Raw genomic sequence first — 19,890 nt, 5'->3', positions numbered from 1 at the left:
AATCCCAAGACAAAAAACCCCCAAAACTTTTTCTTTAATTAAAAAGTTTTGAGACTCGTGAGATTCATTTTGAGACAATAAATCTGTCTCAAAATGAATCTCAAATTCATATCTTCTTAAAGTTATTAATCCAAAGTGAAATTCAAAAGTAATTTCTTTTTAAAGAAAAAATACAAGCATATGTGTGTCTGTGATATTTTTCTCAAGGTGGTGGCGCAGAGGTAAGCACTGTTGCCTCACAGCAATAATGTCCTGACTGGGCTGTTTCTGTGTGATTGTGTAATTCAGGCCTCTTCCCATGTCCATATGCATGCACACATGCATGGCTTTAACTGCGCATCTAATTAAGAAGTCTTAATATAAGAGTATAATAGAAGAATAAGTATAAGATATGTATGTGCATTAGTTAGTTTTTGCCGAGACTATTCTTATAAAGCAGCCTTTAGTTGTTCGAATTTAAGTCTTTGTTGTGATGATTCTAATATTTGACACCACTATTGGGTCCAAATTTGGTGTAGATCAGTGTATCTTGCGACAGAATGGCAATATTGTCTGTTTCTTCTCTTTTTTATCCACATACCAAAACTGCCCAATAAATTTAAACTGGCCCGTACGGGGATCGAACCCGCGACCTTGGCGTTATTAGCACCACGCTCTAACCAACTGAGCTAACCGGCCCTGTATATTAATGAGTGACTCCGTTGACACGGACAAGAGGAAAAAGTTGGAGTCCTGCTGACAACGTAAGAATCTCGGCGTGCGGGGACCGGGCACATATTAACACCTGGCCGGTTAGCTCAGTTGGTTAGAGCGTGGTGCTAATAACGCCAAGGTCGCGGGTTCGATCCCCGTACGGGCCAGTAGGTTTTTATTGGTGTATATAATCAAGTTTAAAACCATCGCGTGAGTGTATCAGGCAGCCAAAGATATAAAGTATTCAATGTGTGCTACAAAGTGTTTCTCAGAGCTCCTCTGTCTGAAAGCAAACAACAAGAGAATTTAAACACAAGCTCTGATAGATGCCGACAATAATCTAAGTACAGACAATGTTTATAAATTCACTGTGGCTCATACAGGGTTTTTAGTTTGTTTTCTGTAAAGTGAGCGCAATACAAATCATTCTTGCCTGCTTGCTTTAGTGACAGTGTCCTTGGCCTGTGTGGACTGTATCAGCTAGGCTATACTTTTGAAGCAGAAAAATTTAAAATATGTTAATAATTAAATTAAAATCTATATACATAATAACGAATATATGAAAACAATCTAAAAAAATAAAATGTTTTACTAATTCTGCGATTGAAATCACAAATTTTAAGAAAAACTTTAGATTTTTCTTATTTAAAAGGTTTCAGTTTTGTAATTTTGGAAATGTAGTCTTTCCTTAAAAAAAAACAAAAAAAAACCCCACCCCTCTCCAATAGTTTTGTTTATTTTTTAAAAACCTAGAACATCCACAAACATGCTGTCATCATATATACCAACAAACGCGTCATAAACTGCACAGGAGCAGCATACACTTCATTCCTCAAATCTTTAATAAAACAGAGTCTGCTGCAGCTTTGTGAAGCTGCCTTAACCATCAGAGACACATGTACAGCAGGTTCATACTCCAAAAACTCCTGAAGGCAAAGGGTCAGGAAATAAATCAGAGACAAAAAACAAAAACGAAAAAAAATGCCACATACATCCTGATCGCAGCTCCACAGTTACAGAAGCAGATGTCGGTCGGTCTTCTCTGAAAAACAGTGAGTGTTTTCTCTCAAGGAATGATTTCACATGAAGTGTTTAATCTCATAATGCGTTCAGCTTTTAAAGATGAGAATACACAGCAGCAGATCAACGACTGAAAAAAGATTAAAAAAATCTCAGTGGTTTCAGTCACTTCGTCAGACTTAGGTCAGATTGAGCTGGGAGACATTTATCGCATCAGCACCATCACAATGTATTCATTTCAAATCAGCTGGTCGCTGTTAATCTGTCTGAAGACCCCACCCATCTGGGATCACATGACTGTTAACTGGAAGATAACACTTTCTTCCTGAAAGTGTTCGACTTTTGAGAGCAGGGGTTACAAGCCAAATCAGGCTTGAAACTCTAATTTCTACGTCATGAAAGAGCGAGGAAACAAACCAGGAGTCCAAGGTGGTATTTAGTAGAGCGGCTGTGATTGGCTCCTGTGTCTTTGCTTAAGTAAATTGTGGAAAAATCCAACTTAGTCCTTTTCATTGAGGAGCTGTGTCTCACTCCCCCCTGTGTGGATAATCTTGAGCTGTGACTATTTTTCTTTCAACACCACCTCAGTCCAAAAGCTTGGAGTGCTCTATCCTGGTGATGGTCCAGTCTGGAGGAACTCCTTTAGTAAACTCCCTCTGGAATCTGTCAGAGAGGTAAAAGGAAAGATCAGAATGACTCCAAGTAACTGAAAAATGTACAGAAATATAAAAAAAAAAAGATACTCACTCATAAATTGCAGTAAGCAGTCTCTTAGTTTCTGGTTCTCCTTCTCCAATGGCCATCTGGAAGATACGAGTTCCCTCCATGGAGTCTTCGGGAAGGCGTGCGCTCGTTAGATACCAGAAACGCATCAGGATGCTGACAAACTTCCTACCTGGAAACGTAAACAGTTCATTTCCACCTTTATTTATACAGGTAAATCTCATTGCACATATACACTATGTTGCCAAAAATATTCACTGTCTGCCTTCACACACATATGAACTTGCGTTACATCCCATTCTTAATCAATAGGGTTTAATATGTTGGCCCACGGCTTGGACATTCTCCAAGAAGCACATATGTGAGTTCAGATACTGCTGTTGGACAGGAAGGCCTGGCTCACAGTCTCAAAGTCAGGACTCTGTGCAGGCCAGTCAAGTTCTTCCACACCAAACTCGCTCATCCATGTCTTTATGGACCTCGCTGTTTGCACTTGTGCGCAGTCATGTTGGAACAGGAGGAGCCATGCCTATGCCTTCCCACAAAGTTGGGAGCATAAAATTGACAAAAACATCTTGGTATGCTGCAGCAATAAGAGTTCATTTCACTTGAACTAAAAGGCTGAGGTCATCTCCTAAAAAACAGCCCCACATCATAATCCCCCCTCCACAAAACTTTACACTTGGTACAATGCAGTCAGACAAGTACTGTCACCTGGCCCAAACTCCTCCATCAATCCGATGGATGAGTCTGAGTTTAGCGGTAGGTGTCGAAGAAGAAGTGTCATCCATCACTCCAGAGAACAAGTCTCCCCTGCTCTAATACAGCAAATACAGCTGCTCGACCATGAAACCCATTTCAGATCATTGATCGTGAGCTCCCCCCTCTCGAATCCATTCTAGGTGCTTGATTTTATACACCCGTGGACATGGAAGTGACTGATTTGGATGGGTGAGTGAGTGCTCACTATAACGTACGTACTGGTGATATAGTGTATAACAAGTATACACATCTATTTCTGTATTTAAAGCTTCCTACTGCTGCACTCAGCAGTTCACCACAACCACAACAAGAGTGTTTGCTGGGGACTATTTTCAGCTGTGGACTAATACAGTATCTGAGGCTTTGTTGTACCAGTGAAAACAAACATGGCTCTCTGGGGACACCTCAGGCCCTCCAAGGTTTGGAGGCCTATCTCCACCTACCACCACCTCCCCTGCCGGTGGCGGACTCCCTCAGGTGTTGGTGCGTTGGTGGTTCTTTGTGTCTGGGGGTGGGCGTCCAGGTACACACCGGCTCACTCCTTGGCGGCCGCTTATCGGGGCCTGGAGCCTGGGGCTCGCTCGGGCCCCTTCGGGGGTGGGGTGCCCCCGGCCTCTCGGCCTGGGGCCCGGTCACTCAGGCACAGCTGGCGGCCGGCGGAGCTCACGGGCGCGTCACTGCAACTCCCCCTGGCTTCTGCTCCGCGGCTGCTGAGTGAACCCTCATCTGGGACTCTCCTCAGCTCTTACTGGGACAGTGGCGCGGCTGCCCCTCTGTTGGTCTTCCATGGTCTCTTGTGTTCTGGAGGCCTCTGGATGTCTGGAGTTTTGATCTCCTCCATACCTGCTTCATGCCCTGGAGGACGGGGCTGTGGCCCCCCCACACTCCCTAGCAGATCGTTACATGGAGAAACCTTTGGAATACAAGCGCGCTGATCCACACAGGTATGCACACAGGTGTTCACTGCTCGTAGACCCAAATTACACCTTTCTTGGCTGCTACTTCGAAGCACATCTGTCCTGCGTGCTGCACAACAACATTGAATATTTAGTATTTACTGCTGTTTACACTTAGCTAGATTAATGCGATGGTGTTGTGTTTAGTATGTTGCTTTGTTTTTGGGTTATTTTTGTCTTTTTTTGCTTGTTTTCTATTCTTCTCTCAACAGGTGATCCAGGAGATTTTTATTTTTTTTCTCCCCCCCCCTTTCTCACTGTCCCTCTCCCCTTCTGTTTTTCCTTTCCTTCCTCTTTCTTTCTCCCTTTCCTATCTCTCACTCATGTCTGTCCCGTCTGTAACATCTGAAAATAAAATATAATAAATAATAAAAACAAAGATCGACCAAATGGACCAATACGGCAATGCCACGATGATCCATTTGGCAAAGTAAATCCATTGGGTATCCTTGTTGGTCTTCAGACAACAACTCTGATGGCTAAAGAACCAAATGGGACAGGCGGAAAAAAAAAAAGAAAAAAAAAAAGAAAAAAAGAAAACAAACATGGTGCATGTTCATCTTAAGGAAGGAACACGTCACCCCAGTTTTAAACCTTCTTTATGATCGCAGCATTCGCAGCTGCACACGCCAACTGTGACATCATCACAGCCTCGTAAACATTTATACTAACGTCTGCAGACTTGCTGCAAGTCAGAAAAGACATCCACATGTCTTGAATAGAAGACGCCAAAATAGGAAGCAAAGTGACCGTGAAGCCCCCGCCCCACACCCGAGCTTCTCATCTTTTCCAGCGTCTGTCTCTCTGTGATCTGGGACTGGATCAAACCACTGTGAAGCACGAGGGGGAGTCAACTTATCAAAACCTTAAAAGGCCTCTCAGTGCTTCTTTCTTTGGGGTGTGTTGTGGGTGGTTGGATGTCTGTAGCACAGTCTGAGTCCTCAGACTTCAGAGGAAACTCACAAGCAGGTTTAAGGCCTTTCAGACAGTCTTACCCTGCCAGTAATCCTGACACTTCATGCTTACCGTTGTCATCGTAGAAGATTCCCACATCCCCGGGGGTTGTGTACATGATCTCATCGGGCTCTGCAGACAGTGCTTTCTTATAGTCGGAAGGCAGCAGGTTGCACTTTTCCTCCAGCTTCCCAATCAGCTGTATGGTTGAGAAATTTAGAACAAGCAAAATAAAAAGCCTTTAAAATCCTGAGTTTATCTTTTAAAACAAGGCCAGATGTTTTGATTATTGCATATTTAGTAGCAAAGCCCTGAACCTGAGGAGTTAGTCTTACTCTGGAGTCTCTTAAGGTGATTTAAATCTATCTAAATCACCTTACAGTATTTTAGAAGCACTTAGAAGGACACAGATGTCCTTCATACGTCTCTATTCTGTCAAACCTTCTGCTACTCTGCTCTCTACCTGAAGCACAAAACACAAACTGGCAGACAGTCTAAAAGATGGACAGGTGTAATAAAATGAAGCCAATGCTAAGCCTTAAACCTGCATTCCTTTTGATGGCCAGTAGGGGGCGATTGCTCTGCTTGTCTGACTGTAAATAAGTCTGCACAGCGATTAGTTACCTCGCTCTGTGACAGCAGTAATTTCCAGATGAGTTCACGGTCTCAGTTATGAATAAAGCGTGAAGGTCGTCATGTTCGAGGAGGGTATGCTCCTATGGTCATGTGACCGACTGTTTACCACCCAGAGAAGGTGTACTATCCTTGTTTTCTCAGTCAGAGAAAACAAAAATCCCTCAGCACGATACTCTTTAACAGAACTTCACCAACCAGTGAAACAACAACTAAGCAGATTTGTCCAGAGAGGAAACAGGAGTGAACTTTTCCATAGTGTCTCTGTTTGTTTAATAGGACTTGATAGGGTGATGTTGCTGACAACTCGGGTATGTTTCCAATAGTACCTCACGTCATCTTTTGTGTTTACCCCGGCCTCTTATCACAAGATACCCTGCAGTGTAATCAGACCTGGGTGATTGCAGGGTGACTGGCAGCCCTTCACACTTCAGTGACAGCCACGATCTCTTGGCGATTGTGGTAATTTCCTGAATTGCCGTCCTCTGGGCCTGCCGCAGCCCAACCTTTGTGAGATCATTTTACCTTCCAGCCCTGCTTCATCCAATGTTTATCAGTTAGAACAAAATAAAAATAAGTCATATGGCAAATTTTTTATCCCACAGAGCTAAACAACGACACTTCCACATTCCCACACATTAATAGTCCCCTAACAGGGTTTATTAATGTGGACATCTCCAGCTTCAGAGCTGGTTCAGACCGGCTGTGGCAGTCTGATGTGGTAAGTTCACTGTGCAGTAAACAGAAACGGTGTTGCCACAGCAAATAGATGGATCTGCATCCACCTCACCCCATATCCTGCATCCTCCTCTGTCACACCAACCCTCATCTTGTCCTCCTTCACTACATCCATGACAATTCTTTATTCAACATCCTTTGCCCAGTATATCCACTGTCCCTCCTCTGCACACGTCCAAATCATCTCAGCCCAGCCTGAGCTGACCCTCTGATGTACTCATTTCTAATCCTGGTTACTCCTAATGACGATCTTCAGTTCTTCCTCCTGTTTTAGTGCATTAAACGACTCTGCATAATTTACTGCAGGTACTTTAAACAAATTATAACGTTAAAGCTCTTGCACGTTTATGCTACTTTAGCAACATTTTCTTTAAGCTCTGTAACAGCCCACCGATGCTCTCATTTCCTGTGGTACTCTCCTCTGTTACCAAGTGAATTTGTGCCTGATGCGGGTGTATTTAGCGCACTCACATCTTTAGCTACGAGGCCCTCTAAGGCTTCAAACTGGCACTGTGACAGCAGCCTGGAAACATGAGAGAAGGCCTGCAGAAAACAGCACACCATCATTAATAACACATTAACACACAGCACGGAGGAAATCTGGGCTCTGCAGCTCAGCCTTCCACTCACCTGCTTCGCCCCCTCCGTGAACTCCTCTATACTGAACTCTTTGTCGAAGTACGTCCTGATAAGGAAGTAGTAAATCCGGGTGCGGAACCAGATGAAGGGGTTCGGGATGCCGACCACCACCACCTTCTGGTGCTTCTGCTCTCCCTGGTCCGAGCTATAGCGACGGACCGCTGCCGCGACAGAGGCGGGAGAACAGGGAGGTAGTCGCCTGTTACCGAGCCGGTTCAGGACGAGTCGCTCTTTTAAAAACAGGCGATTGAAGCTAAATGTTGACTGCAACCTGAAACAACCTCTTAACATGGGCAGCGCCATCTTTTTCCGTAGGTTTGCTGAAGCCAGAGAGCGTCTGATAAAGTGAAGAACTGCCATTCTTTGAACTTCGGGACTTCATAGGGGGCGCTCGCTAGATAGGCATCTAACGTTTGTAGCCAACATTGTCAGTTTAACGGGGTAAACGTTTTCCTTTGGCTTACCGACCTTTCCAATATTTAGTTATCCGACCAATCAGCACGCATTAGCAAAATGCTAGCGTTTTGTGAGCAAATCGGCTTCCCGTAAGAAAAGCTAACGGACATAAGCGTCATTTTTATCTAGGTGAGACACACTATTGATGCTCTATTTGTGAAAATAAACAAACAAACAAACATGGGCTTTTTTGTTTTATGATCATTTATATTAAGGACCAGCCTGAGTGCGTCCTCTGCTGCTCCTCCTGCTGACCCACAGCTAGTTTATGTACAATGGAATTAACAGGAAGTGGACGGTCTTTCCCCATATCTGCTCTGGGCGAAGCTTTCTTGTCCATCCTCTTTTATCTTCCGGTTAGAAACACGTCACACATTAAAAACCTGCAAACAGATATTCATAAAACACACAGTGACGCAGTTTTTTTAATATCATTAAAATAAGCCTAGCAGTTACGAATAATTTAAAGTTTATTCCGCTTTTCTTTTAAAGCCAACTTTTACAGTTATTTTTCGTTTCTATGGGGAACTTTGATAACGTAACACCCAGTGTGAGTGTTTACAATCACTGACTGAAGACTTTCTACGTCAAATCATGTTAAATGGAGCTCCAGGAGAAAATACCTGTGCCGGTCTTCGCAGCAGTAGACAGGGAGGTGTTTCTGAGGAACATTTATCCACAGGTGAGACGGATGTGCTTCACTGCACGAGGGCAGGGCCGCAGGAAAAAGAGACAGCAGCAGTTCACATGAGCACCATCACACTCGCTCGTACATATTTAATTCCCCACTACAGCTTGCTCTATAAAAAGAATCCAGCCACTTCTTATTGCCACAGAAAATACACTATAAAAGTAAAAAATACCCAAGTTTTAACATCAAAATTTTCTTAAATACTGAAAGTGCTCCTTATGGAGAATCACATGAATTATGTATTGGATCATTATTATCGATTCATTTACGTGTAGTTTGCTTTAATGCCGCAGCTAGAGATAATTTGAATGATTTATATCCTAATCTAGGTAAACGGACGTTTATTCTGAAGGGATGTGAGGGCTGAGAAAGTATATTTCACTTCCTCTCCCTCCTAAAATCAAAGAGCTGATCTTCAGCATTCAAGCTAACAAATTGTTTAGGATGAGGTTTAATTTGGTTGTGAAAAAGTGTGAAGCTTTTCCAGACACAATGCAAGACAACTGAAAAACTTTCACAGTAAAAACAATCAACTTGGACTTTGTTACTAATACTTCACTGCTATCAGGGAAGTTTTTATGCACGCAGTGTTGTGCAGTGTCTCAGCCATCCCTGATTTCTTTGTATTTTGCCCAGAACATGGCAAATAGGGGCAGCAATTTATTCAAATACACACATGTGTATGTGTATTCAAATGTGTATAAAACACATTTTATAAGGCAAAAACGGAGTTTGTATAATTCTAACAAACTTTAAATTCAACATTTTTCTGACCACCTTTATTCCGAAATACAGCCTGAACTCTCTTTGGCAGCTTTCTTTAAGTAGTCTTCAGAAATAGTTCTCCAGGTTTCTTGAAGGACATCCAAAGCTCTTCTTTGGATGAAGTTTCAGTCTAGTCCAAAAGCACCACTGAACGACACAGGAAATCATTCCTGCCTGTGACCATCTCCCTGTACAACTCATCCACCTAACACACTGTATACTGCAACTGCCGCTGAAACTGCTTCTTCTTTTGTCCTCCACTTGTCCATTTTTTTTTCCATTTTTTTAAGGACACACTGCACACCATGCTGACATATGCCGGTTTTTATCAATTAGCTCTTTAAAGGATCATCATGTTGGTACAGAGAAAAAGTTTTTATTGCTATTGGACTGTGTTATCTTCAATTGTCCAGTGGGGGTCAAGTAAATTGCTTAACTTTTGGATCGTAGGCACGTTAATTTGAAATCAGTAATAAAGACTGGAGTGAAGTGTTTCCTCAGGTTTGTTATCCCTGCAGCGTCAACCGGCTGTTCTCAGAGGCGTGTCTCTGGGTCCCTGTCTGGAGAAGTGGACAGTTGACTATCTTGGAGAAAAAGGAGGAGACAAGGAGGTAAAGATTCATGTGTCCACGGTGCCCCAGATGGATTTCCTTCACAAGAACTTTGCCTACAAGTAAGCTGACGTGCACACACACAAGTTTGTATTGCTTTTTAAGAATAGAGCATTTTATTAAACCAGCTCTGAGTGTCACACAGCTCTTTAAAGCTACAAAGAGCCAATACGTCCTCACAGTGATAGATGTAAACACACAGACAGCAATAAATCTCCACACTTGTCATGTGCTCCACGTTGACAGGACTCTGCCATTTAATGAATTTGTGAGAAGAGCATCAGAGAAGAAACACTCTGACTTCTTCCTGTGTGAGGTGAGGATCAGAGAGCACGTAATAAAATACACAAATGTATTCTTTTAATGAGAAACTGCTGGGTTTGGTTTCAGGATGAGAGCTACTACCTTCGTTCGCTTGGGGAGGACGTCCGAAAGGTACAAAGAAGACTTTCAATCTCACAAAGAATGGAGCCTGATGACTTTTTTGGGGTGTACATTGCAAGTCGTAACTACAGGAGCTTTCTCTTCTCTCCTGCAGGAACCGGCTGAGCTCAGCAAACAGTTCCCGGGCTTGGCGGAGGACTTTCACACACCTGACTTCTTTGAACCTGAGCAGTTCTTCTCCAGCGTGTTCCGCATCAGCTCCTGTGGTCTGCAGCTGTGGACGCACTACGATGTGAGTTTCAGAGGTAGCTGTTGCAGGACTGTCGGTGTATTTTTCTAAACATGCACGGTCCCTTCTTCTTGGTTTTTTGCACTTTGGTTTCTTTAGGTGATGGACAACCTGCTGGCTCAGGTGACCGGAACAAAGAGAGTGGTCCTCTACAGCCCCCAGGATGCTTTGCACCTCTACCTGTCAGGTTAGTGGCTGTAAAAAAAACAGGACTTCCTGTTAGGTTTAATGCTGAAAAAGTATCACATGTACTGTGTCCACTCTTAGTAAAGGGACAGTTGGCACCAAAATCACATGAAGAGGTTTTGCAGATGATTCTGCCATGAGTTGCCTGTTTTGGGAGATATCTGCAGGATCTTCTCGAACACATTAGAAGAACAAGTACCTACTGGTTTAGCATTCAGGTTGCTAAATGTTGGTTTTTGAAGACGCAGGTTAAAGTTATCCACCAACAGGCATGAGCTTGGTTAGCAGCGTGTTTCTCATTGTTTCCCATTAGGCGATAAGTCAGAGGTTTTGGACATTGACGCCCCCGATCTGAAGCGGTTTCCTAAGTTTGTGAGAGCAAAGAGATACGAGTGCGTGCTGGAGCCCGGAGATCTGCTTTTCATCCCCGGTAGGTGGAGTGCTTCATTCCTCCTACAGCCAAACATGAAACACGACTGAACCCAGCGTCCCTGTTTTCCACAGCTCTGTGGTTTCACAACACGCTCGCTCTGCAGTTTGGAGTGGGCGTTAATATCTTCTGGCGCCATCTACCTGCAGACAGCTACGACAAGAAGGATCCGTACGGTAACAAAGACCCCGTGGCTGCAACGCGAGCGCTTCAGGCCCTGGAGAGGGCGCTTCACACTCTGGATGAACTGCCAGCAGAGTATCGGGACTTCTACGGGCGGCGCATGATTCAGCGCATTCAGAAGAGGACGTACTGCGACGGGAAAATAGACGCGGAGCAGAACTCTACATTACCCAGCAGTCCATTTACTAAACCTGGATGAGTTCTGAGACATGTGAAGTATCCAGTAAAGCAGCACTGCTTTGCTCAGCGGGGAGGTCGACTGTTGATAGTTTGACTGTGTGTTGTGTACAAAAAATTGAAAGTGGAGCTGAAAAATGAGACAGTCCACAGAGGAAACATGGATGCAGCTCACCTGTTTATTCCTTTAATAAAGCTTAAAGACTGAATGGAAAGGGGTGTGGCCACTTCTGAATGGCAATTGACAGCTTGACCATGTTTGTGGTGATACATGAAGAGAGATAAAATACTGTGCAAAAGTCTTGAGCAGACTCTTATATTTTGCTTCTAAGCAGTCAGACTTTCTTGTAAATTTTTAAAGTGGGTGTGAACAATGGTCCTCCAGCTCTCTAAAGGTCTGTCTAAGAGTTTTGCTTGGCTGCTTTTTCACTCATTTTCAGTCCAGTCCTACTGCCTGACCATTTCCATTATTACCCTTTGGCTGTAAAAGGCTGATGAGGTATTGTTGTCAACCTGCCGGGCAGACGAGCAGACACCCAAGTTTGCGAATGCGATAATGTGAGAACCAAATGACGTACGAACTTCAAAGTGACACCATAGGTGCAGCTACTAAAAATCTCAGACAAGTCCGAATCTAAGTGACCTTAACCTCAAGGTTTTTCTGAAAATCATAACTTTAGAAAAAGGTGATGTATTAATCTCCTATGAGGCTGAGGGGTAGAACTAGTGTTGGCCAGTATTTTTTGACTTATTTGTTATTTAGGACAATTAATGCTAGGCACCTAGCTAAAGAAATTAACTGGTAATGTGCCAACGGCAAGTTGTATTTTATCTTTAGGTATTGTTTTACTCGCAGCCTGTCAGAAAAGATGCCAAAGACAACAGGTTAACAGAAAAATTTGAAGAAACTTGACAAAAGAAGTGGCAGGCCTAAAGACCTATATGTAGCAGATGAACAGTATCTGAAAAGCATGTTTTTAAGAAACAGAAACAATTCCAGCAAACACCTGACACAGGACGTGAGAAATGCATCAGCTGAAAGTCTAGAGTTTCCACTGAAGCCTGGTCAGAAATGCTCTCAGTGGACAGGTCGATGTAAGAAGCCATTCTGAAGGAATATAAAACACTCTGTTATGGTGTGAAGCTGAATTTCAGTCAGTGGTGTTGGAGATGTCAAAACTGATGGACTTAAGGAAAAGTACAGTCAGATTTTGATGCGACGTTCAGTACCATCTGGCAAGCCTGTGATCGACAACAGCTTCATTTTTCAGCATGACGATGATCGCAAACATGCTACCAGTGCATTAAAAGCACATCTAAATAGAAAAACAGCAAATGGTTCAGTTTAAATTTTTTATTGCACGAAGGTTACAGTTCTTTGCTTCCTTACAAACAGTTTAAAGCTCTGTAAACAGTGAAGCAGCATCTCCCCAGTGTGCTCTGTATCTCCTGCTAACACCGCTTTGTGAGTCCCTGTCGTCACATTTCGTCAGTAAGTCTCAGCCTTTACGTGAGTGCACAAGAGCCAACCAGTGACCGACTACGTGAAGCAGGAAAAAGCTCCGAGATACGACTGTTTCCCAGAAGGAGACGGATACACGCTGTGGGCAAAAACTTTCAGTAAACTGCTGGCTACGTGAAAAACTCCAAAAATGTTCTGAATGATCAGATCATGTTTGAGGTGCTACAAAAACCATCTTGCATAGTTGACAAACACCCAGACTTTAACCCAATTTTAAAACTAGTTTGGCTTTGGATGCAAAAAGAAAAAAAAAAAAAAAAACAAAAAAAAAACACGAAGCTGAAGGTAACAGTCTGAGCCGTCGCTAACGGCGCCGTGCACCGTCCTGAATGTCTCTTCCCTCCGTTTGACTTAGGAGAAGAAACGTCTCGGTGAAGAGCAGCAGAGAGTTGGGGGAGGAAGCGCAACATTTTGTGGGCCCAGTTCTGGTTCAACCACAGTCACAATGAAAGTACACGAACGGGCGCACCCCTCAGTTCCTCCATGTACTTTCTGGGTGTGTGCATGATGCTACGAAAAACACTCATCGGAAAGAAAACAAAGAAATGGCACATGGCTTGTTGGTGTTCTCTATTCTGTGGATAACTGTGATTTTTTTGTGTTTTATTAAAGTTGCTATTAGGCAGCTGAAAGAGAAACCCAGAAAACTGGATGATTCCCTTTTTAAGCCAGTTTTTGGTTAAAATCACGATGAAGCTGCTGCTTGCAGTTGGTGCTATGGAGTCTGCGCCATGCCGCGGCTGGACTTCATCTTCTCCAGTCTTTTAGAAAGGTGGCTGTTGTTGGACTCGAGCTCCTCAATCTTGTCCAGTGCCGATCGCAGCTGTTGGATTGAACAGGAGGAAAGAGAACAGATTATCTTTGAATTAGAGCCTCTTAGATTATCCAGCTTGTAATTCTGGGGTGAGAAAACGATACTCTACCTCTCTCTGGAGTTTCCGTTTCTCGGCCTTCAGGTCGTCCTCAATTTTTTCAGCGTTCTCGGCAGCAGACTTGTAGCGCGTCACCTGACCCTCGAGTCTGGTCACCTGCACAACAAAGAAAATCCATGATTTAAAGCTCAGCATTTAAGTCTTTAAAAGGTGCTAAAAGCAAGCATTTTATTTTGAAAATTTAAAAACTTTGACACTCCATACTTGAAAAGCCAATTAAAATATGTTTGAGAGATTAAGTCTGAAATGTTTTCAACTTTTACTTTCAAGATCCAGCTAGTGCTAAGCAGAAGCCCCAGCTCATTTCATCTTGTGTTTGTCAGACTGGTTAGTTCATTGTTTTACTGGTTCAGCTCCCTCTCCAGTGAGTTTTAAACTGCAGATGGTGAGCTTCAGCTCCCCATCAGGAACCCCACATACAGGTGGAGAATTTGTTAATCCAATGCTACATGTAGATGGAGAGCAGAATAAGGAGTTGGGGTCTGACCAGAGAACCAAAGAATCACAAAGAGCCATCTGACACTGGGGGCCTTTAAACACAGACCTTCCCTGCATGCAGGGAGAGAGAAATGAGCTAGCTGATTAGCAGTGGCTGAAATTTCAAAATAAAACACACACAGTATATTTAATAATTTTTATCTGCTTACATTTTGTTCTAATGCCGTCGCTTCCTGCTCTGCCTTCACGAGTTTGAACTTCAACTCGCTGATCTGCCTGTTGGAGTCCCCTAGAAGGAATTTAAAAAGAGATTAATTTTTTTTTTTTTTAAATCACAGACACGAACTTAAAAACTAGCAGGCTGTTTCTGATTTATTTGACTTACTCTGTAATTCCATTATGTTTGGATCGTTTCCATTTTCAATAATTTCAGCGTCTGGGCTGGTGTCTGTGCCGTTCTTCTGAGTTTTCTGTTCCAACTGGGCTTTTAGTTTCTTTACCTGTACAAAACAAACGATGAATTTAAAACAAGACACCGGAGGCGCTGGTGCAACTGGAGAAGTAAGATTCATACAGATGTGCCAGACAGACTTATAGAAATATAAACCTGTTCACCTGCTCTATCATTTTCTCACGCTCATCCACCAGTTTCCTCAGGCGAATCTCTGAAATTAAAGCACATGTTTTAGGTAAAAAAAAAAAAAAAAAAAAAAGAATCGCAGCATATTTGCAACTGTTTAATAATTACAACGACTTTGTTCCATCTTAAAAAGGAAAATAAGATCACATACCAGGGGTGGGAGGACCCGGAGAGATGATAGGGAGGGGGCTGGGGTTGATGCATGCAACAGAGCAGGCATCCAATGAGGGCGTGATGGAGTGGTGTGTGAGGGATGGGAGGGGGGTGTTAGCATGCACAAACTGTGGAGAGGAGGGGTCAGTGCAACAGCACACAGCTTCCTGGACTATAGTCACACTGCATGACAACACACAATGAGCTAGAAAAATGATATTTAGGTGTAAATGTGAAGAATGAACATATCTAATTAAAAATAATCTCATTAAAAAACATTTATTTAGAGCAACATTTCAAACAGGTAACAGCAGGGTGTTTATTAGCATTTCAAAGTTGTTTTCCATTTAGTGCAAAAAAAAAAAAAAAAAAAAAAAAAAGAAACGGACACTAACATACATGTTCTGTGCAGAGTTTGTGAAAGCAAAAATGGCTTTAAACTCATTTAAACACTGACATGGACAGAACATATTCGAGCTTGTTAGCTTAAGTCTTAATAACAATTACCCATTAATATTTATTTTTGTTGTGGACTCATGACATAAGTAGATGACGGAAATTGCACCGAGATGCAATGATGCTGTAGCAGAACCGTTGGAGAGCAATATAATCAGAGATGTGTGACATGGTACAAGCAGCAAAATAAATGTGCATCAATATCTGAAGAAATGTTACCTGTTATATCAAGTGCATCATGGCCCATGTGTATAAACCTACAGTTACCTTACAGTTTAGAATTTCATCTTTCCACAAATTGTTTTGTTTGCACAAATGAGCTCAATGAAAAGAGATTAAGAAAATATACAAACTTACATCAATATTTATTTGGAAAGAATCAAAGTGCTTTGAGGTTTAAACCGCTTTCTAAACATCAGTAAAATAATAGTAAAGGCATATTAAGCACATCTGTAGACTACGACATCTTACATTCCTCTTTGCCCTTTCCTTTGCCTTTCTTTCCACCCTTCTTTGACTCCTTCCCTGACTGTGCTGCCCCTTTATTGCTGCCCACTTGGTCTGCACTATTTGGTAAATTCGCATCTTCACCCTGCAATGCATTCTTGACCACATCTATCCCTGCCTCTACTGATGAAGACACAGTCTGGTTAATGTTCTCTGCAACAGCTCCCAGCGCTCCAGCGCTCGAGACTTCCTCTGAAGCTTTGCCTGGCTGGTCTTCTTCACTGGCTTCTTCTTTATGTGTGTTTTTCTCTTCTTCACACACATTTTCCACCTTTTCTGAGGTAGCTTCCTCATGAGCCACAGAGTTCTGGTCTTCTTGAGGCACCATATCTGGGTCTTTATCTGCCTGGTTGCCTCCATCATTGCCTTCAGCTGGCTTGTTTTCATTTGACTCGGCATTACTTTGGCACAGCCCATCGTTGGTTTCATCTGCTGTTAATTCAACTCCCTCATCAACTTCTTCCTGCTCTGGATTTTGGGAACGAGTCGATTCTTCAGCTGCTTCGATATCCATGTCATCAAAATCAAAAGACTGCCCTTCATCTTCCTCATCCTCTTCCCCTTCACTCTCCAACTGATTATTATTTTCAGATTGGTCTTTGTTGGATTCATGCGGTTGCTCAGTTGACAAGGATGACGCTTCCTCATGTTGATCGTTTTTATGTTGGGGATCTTCCACGACAGCCGATTCCAGATCAGCTGAAGAACCAGTCTCAGTAGCTTCTTTTGGAGCCTGTGGTGTATCTAACACGACAGCAGCACTGACCTTTAGTTCTTCGTCCTGCACTGCAGTCTCAGTGCTTAAGGCTTCAGGGCTTTCTGTTGATGATGCACCATCACAACTGTTGCTTTTTTCATCTGGATTAACTAAATCTTTGGGTTCTTCCAGATTTTTGTTTTCTGAATTATCACCATCCTGACGTGGAGATGTGACAATGGCAGGAGGACATTCTTGTTCAGTCTCTGCTCTTGGCTCCCCATCAGTGGACTCCTCAGGAACCTCGCTGGTAACGTCAGTGGGAGGGTCATCTGTACCCGAGTTTATAACTTCGGATGGCTCCATGTCAGATGAACCAATAGGGGAGTCATCAGCAGACGGTGGCAGGATGAATGTGTCGTCTTTACTCTCAGAAGCAGACTCTGAGTCATTGGCAGCAACGTCACAATTGGTTGCAACGTGTGATTCTCCTTCAGTGTTGCTGCTCGTTTCATGGCTGTTTTCAGTGTTGTTAGACGTGCTGTCAGATTTCCTGTCATCAGCAGCCTCTACTTTCTCTTCTGTTTGATCAGTATGGATGGCATCACCATCAGTTGAGATACCGACCCTTTCAGGATCATCTACACTGGACGTACACTTTTTGTCAAGGCCATCAGTGCCTTCTGCACTGTTGGAGTTGAGTTCGGCTGTACAGATGTTGGCCTCTGTGTCAGGATTTGCTGCCGTTTCCATTTCCGGTACTTTCTCTGTTTCAAAAGTTTGCTTGTGGTCTTGTTCATCTTTTTCAGAATCTGTTCTGGATTCTTCAAGAGTTTCAACACTTCTCAGTGCCTCTACTGATTCTACAGTCTCTGTTTCCAAAGTTTCTTCATCATTCTGTTCTTCTGTAACGTGATTTGCTATTGTTTCACTGGGAGTTTCACTGTCTTCAATACAGGTCACAGATTCCACTTCTTCTAATGTCTCTACTTCCAAAATTGGTTTCTCCTCTTGATCACCCTCTTTGGAATCTGTTTCTATTGATTCCTTGATGGCTTCCAAATGAGAAGAACTTTCAGTGGGTTCTTCTGTCTCTACTGCCCTGTCAGTCTCTATTTCCAAAGTTTGTTCCTCATTCTGTTCCTCTGTAACATCATCCACTATTACTTTGCTGAGCGTTTCTGTTTGACAAGGGTTTTCAGAAGGTGATACTTCTTCCATTTCTTCTATCTTGTTGGTTTCTAAAGTTTGTTTGGTGTCTTCATCATCAATTTTGGAGTCTGTTTCAGTTTCCACGAGAATTTCTGCATGAGACAAACTTTGAGTAGGTTCCTCTGCCTCTACTGTATCTGTGGCCTTTGTTTCTAAAGTTTGTCCCTGGTTCTGTTCATCCTTAACATGATCCACTGTTACTTCTTTTTGGGCTTCACAAATGGCCTGAGCAGGTACTACCATTTCTGCTTCTTCTACTGTGTTTGTTTCCAAAGTTTCTTCTTCATGACACTCATTTGAAACAGTTTGTTCTTTACATTTACTGGATTCGATCGGCTCCACTGCATTGACTTCCTCAGTTTCTTGCTTGTCCTGCTCTTCCTTGACTGGATCCATCTTTGATTCCTTAAAGGTTTGAGTGACAGAGCCATCAACAGTAAGTTCTGCAGCAGATCCATCATTACTTCCTGCTGGTTCTTTGTCTTTTTTCTTTTCATTCGCCGTTTCATTTTTCTGTTTGGTCTTGTCGTCTTGAGCCCCTCCTTTCTTTTTGCCTCTCTTCTTCTTTTTCTTCTTTTTCCCTGAAGCAGGAGTACCCTGAGGCTGAGATTTACTGGGCGTTTCCTCTGCCTCATCGTTCTCTGCCTCTTCTGCATTTTCAGGCTCAGGTTGAGCTTCAATGTTGGAAGCAGTTGGAACGGATTCATCGGTTAAATCTTCTTTTGGAGCAACATCTGCAACTTTTTGTTGAGGACATAATTCAGTACTTGTTAAACTACTTTTCTCAACAGCTTCCTGTTTGCTGTCTTGCACCTCACTGGTGTCAACACTAACACTTTTGGCATCTGTCTCGACTACATTTAGACTACTCGTCTCTTTTAAATTAACCTCCTCAGACATTTCTGTTTCTGGAACATCAGGACTTGTTACAATCTCTTTCAGCTCAAAGCTACTGGGTTCTGTACCAGGAGAGTCACTGATTTCTGCATTTAAGTCCTCACTGAGACCATTTTCTGCAATGTTGTTTTTCTCTGCAGGTAAGCATGTCTCTTGTTCTTCTTGAGGCTGTTCTTCACTGGATGTTTTCAGTGTGGAAACATCAGCAGCATTACAGAGAAGATCAGAGCTCATATGATTCTCTTTGGCTTTCTCGTGCATTTCTTGTTGCTGCTCTGGACCCACTTCTTCCTCTTCTCTGCTACTTCTCAACTCAGTCTCCTCTGTGTTGCCTGGGAGATCATGAAGAGCATACAGTGATGGAAGGCCAAAAAAGTGTAGGCTTAAGACAAGACTTTCAACACTTCATCAGGAAGCGCATCAGCAGAAGTCCAGGTAAGGCAGAACACCTGGCTGATTCAAAGGCCAGAAAGAGAAGCAGAGCGCCAAGATGACCAGGAAGCACAAGAAGAAAAAAAAAGAAGCAGAAGAAGAAAGGCAGGAGGAAAATCAAAATAAGGCTGCTGATCCCGAGTATGTAAGAGAAAAGAAGAAGGGAATACTCCAACTGAATTTTCGCTACACACACCAGATGTTGACTTTTAAGAAGAAGTCCATTCAACCCTCTCACTGTAGGATGCATCAGGATTTACACACCAACACCAGCCGCATTAGCAAAGTCAGTCGTGATTCAACACTTATGTGTTTCTGGTGAAAGTGACTGAGGTGCAAGAGTTACATGAAAGCCAAGCATTAGTAATGGAAGATGATATAGAAAAAGCAACTCTGTTAGTGGATGATATTTTAAAGGAAAAGCTTAGAGAGGTGATTCTCGTTATGTTTCTAGTTGCTTCTCAGTAATATGTCAGCCTGTCTCCCACTACAGTCTGACTTCGCTTTAGCCGATAATGTGCAAAACTTTGCAGAAGAAGAGAAACATGTTTACAGACTGGTACTAATTTATCCCTTTATAACAACTGAATGAAGGCTGAATTTCTTAAATTAACTAACGTGAACTCGGATTAAGGCTTAAAGTTTGCATTATTAGGGGTGTGGCCACTCTCATCGACAGAGTGACACATACACGTGCGGCTGTAGCTGCTAGGG

The 19,890-nt window shown here is 42.9% G+C and overlaps 3 protein-coding genes and 2 non-coding genes across 18 annotated transcripts in view; 2 read left to right on the top strand and 3 right to left on the bottom strand.

The window, feature by feature from the left end:
• Nucleotides 1–604: 604 nt before the first annotated feature.
• On the bottom strand, nt 605–678 carry trnai-aau (transfer RNA isoleucine (anticodon AAU)). The gene has a single exon. It is a non-coding gene; the product is annotated as a tRNA-Ile (tRNA).
• A 108-nt stretch (nt 679–786) lies between these two features.
• Nucleotides 787–860, top strand: trnai-aau (transfer RNA isoleucine (anticodon AAU)). Its single transcript has one exon. It is a non-coding gene; the product is annotated as a tRNA-Ile (tRNA).
• A 548-nt stretch (nt 861–1,408) lies between these two features.
• On the bottom strand, nt 1,409–7,811 carry maip1 (matrix AAA peptidase interacting protein 1). Of its 2 annotated transcripts, XM_004559088.5 has the most exons (5): nt 7,110–7,811; nt 6,951–7,022; nt 5,181–5,307; nt 2,461–2,608; nt 1,409–2,376 (listed from the first exon to the last, which is right to left on the bottom strand). In XM_004559088.5, exons 1-5 carry the CDS (start codon nt 7,476–7,478, stop codon nt 2,298–2,300), a joined length of 795 nt encoding a protein of 264 aa, XP_004559145.1. In that variant the 5' UTR covers nt 7,479–7,811; the 3' UTR covers nt 1,409–2,297. The 2 variants fall into 2 exon arrangements, with proteins under 2 accessions (XP_004559145.1, XP_076731367.1); XM_076875252.1 differs by lacking the exon at nt 6,951–7,022.
• A 139-nt stretch (nt 7,812–7,950) lies between these two features.
• Nucleotides 7,951–11,592, top strand: tyw5 (tRNA-yW synthesizing protein 5). The gene is made up of 8 exons (XM_004559087.4): nt 7,951–8,256; nt 9,549–9,703; nt 9,888–9,957; nt 10,032–10,076; nt 10,180–10,317; nt 10,414–10,501; nt 10,814–10,930; nt 11,005–11,592. Exons 1-8 carry the CDS (start codon nt 8,176–8,178, stop codon nt 11,310–11,312), a joined length of 1,002 nt encoding a protein of 333 aa, XP_004559144.1. The 5' UTR covers nt 7,951–8,175; the 3' UTR covers nt 11,313–11,592.
• Nucleotides 11,593–12,629: 1,037 nt separating this feature from the next.
• lrrfip1a (leucine rich repeat (in FLII) interacting protein 1a) overlaps nt 12,630–19,890 on the bottom strand; it is a 48,964-nt gene continuing 41,703 nt past the window's right edge. For 12 of the 13 annotated variants that reach the window (XM_076875240.1, XM_076875246.1, XM_076875244.1 and 9 more), the window contains one exon: nt 15,239–19,076. In XM_076875240.1, coding sequence (XP_076731355.1) covers nt 15,889–19,076 — 3,188 coding nt within the window. In that variant the 3' untranslated portion in view covers nt 15,239–15,888. Of the gene's footprint in view, nt 13,636–13,735; nt 13,841–14,391; nt 14,472–14,567; nt 14,683–14,797; nt 14,848–15,238; nt 19,077–19,890 lie in introns of those variants that run through there. The other variant, XM_012921295.3, reaches the window with a different exon arrangement.

This window comes from Maylandia zebra, linkage group LG16 (genome assembly GCF_041146795.1).
Source record: "Maylandia zebra isolate NMK-2024a linkage group LG16, Mzebra_GT3a, whole genome shotgun sequence".
NCBI classification, from domain to species: domain Eukaryota; kingdom Metazoa; phylum Chordata; class Actinopteri; order Cichliformes; family Cichlidae; genus Maylandia; species Maylandia zebra.
The sequence above is the reverse complement of the archived record's forward strand: the minus strand, read 5'-3'. Positions and strand labels throughout refer to the sequence as shown.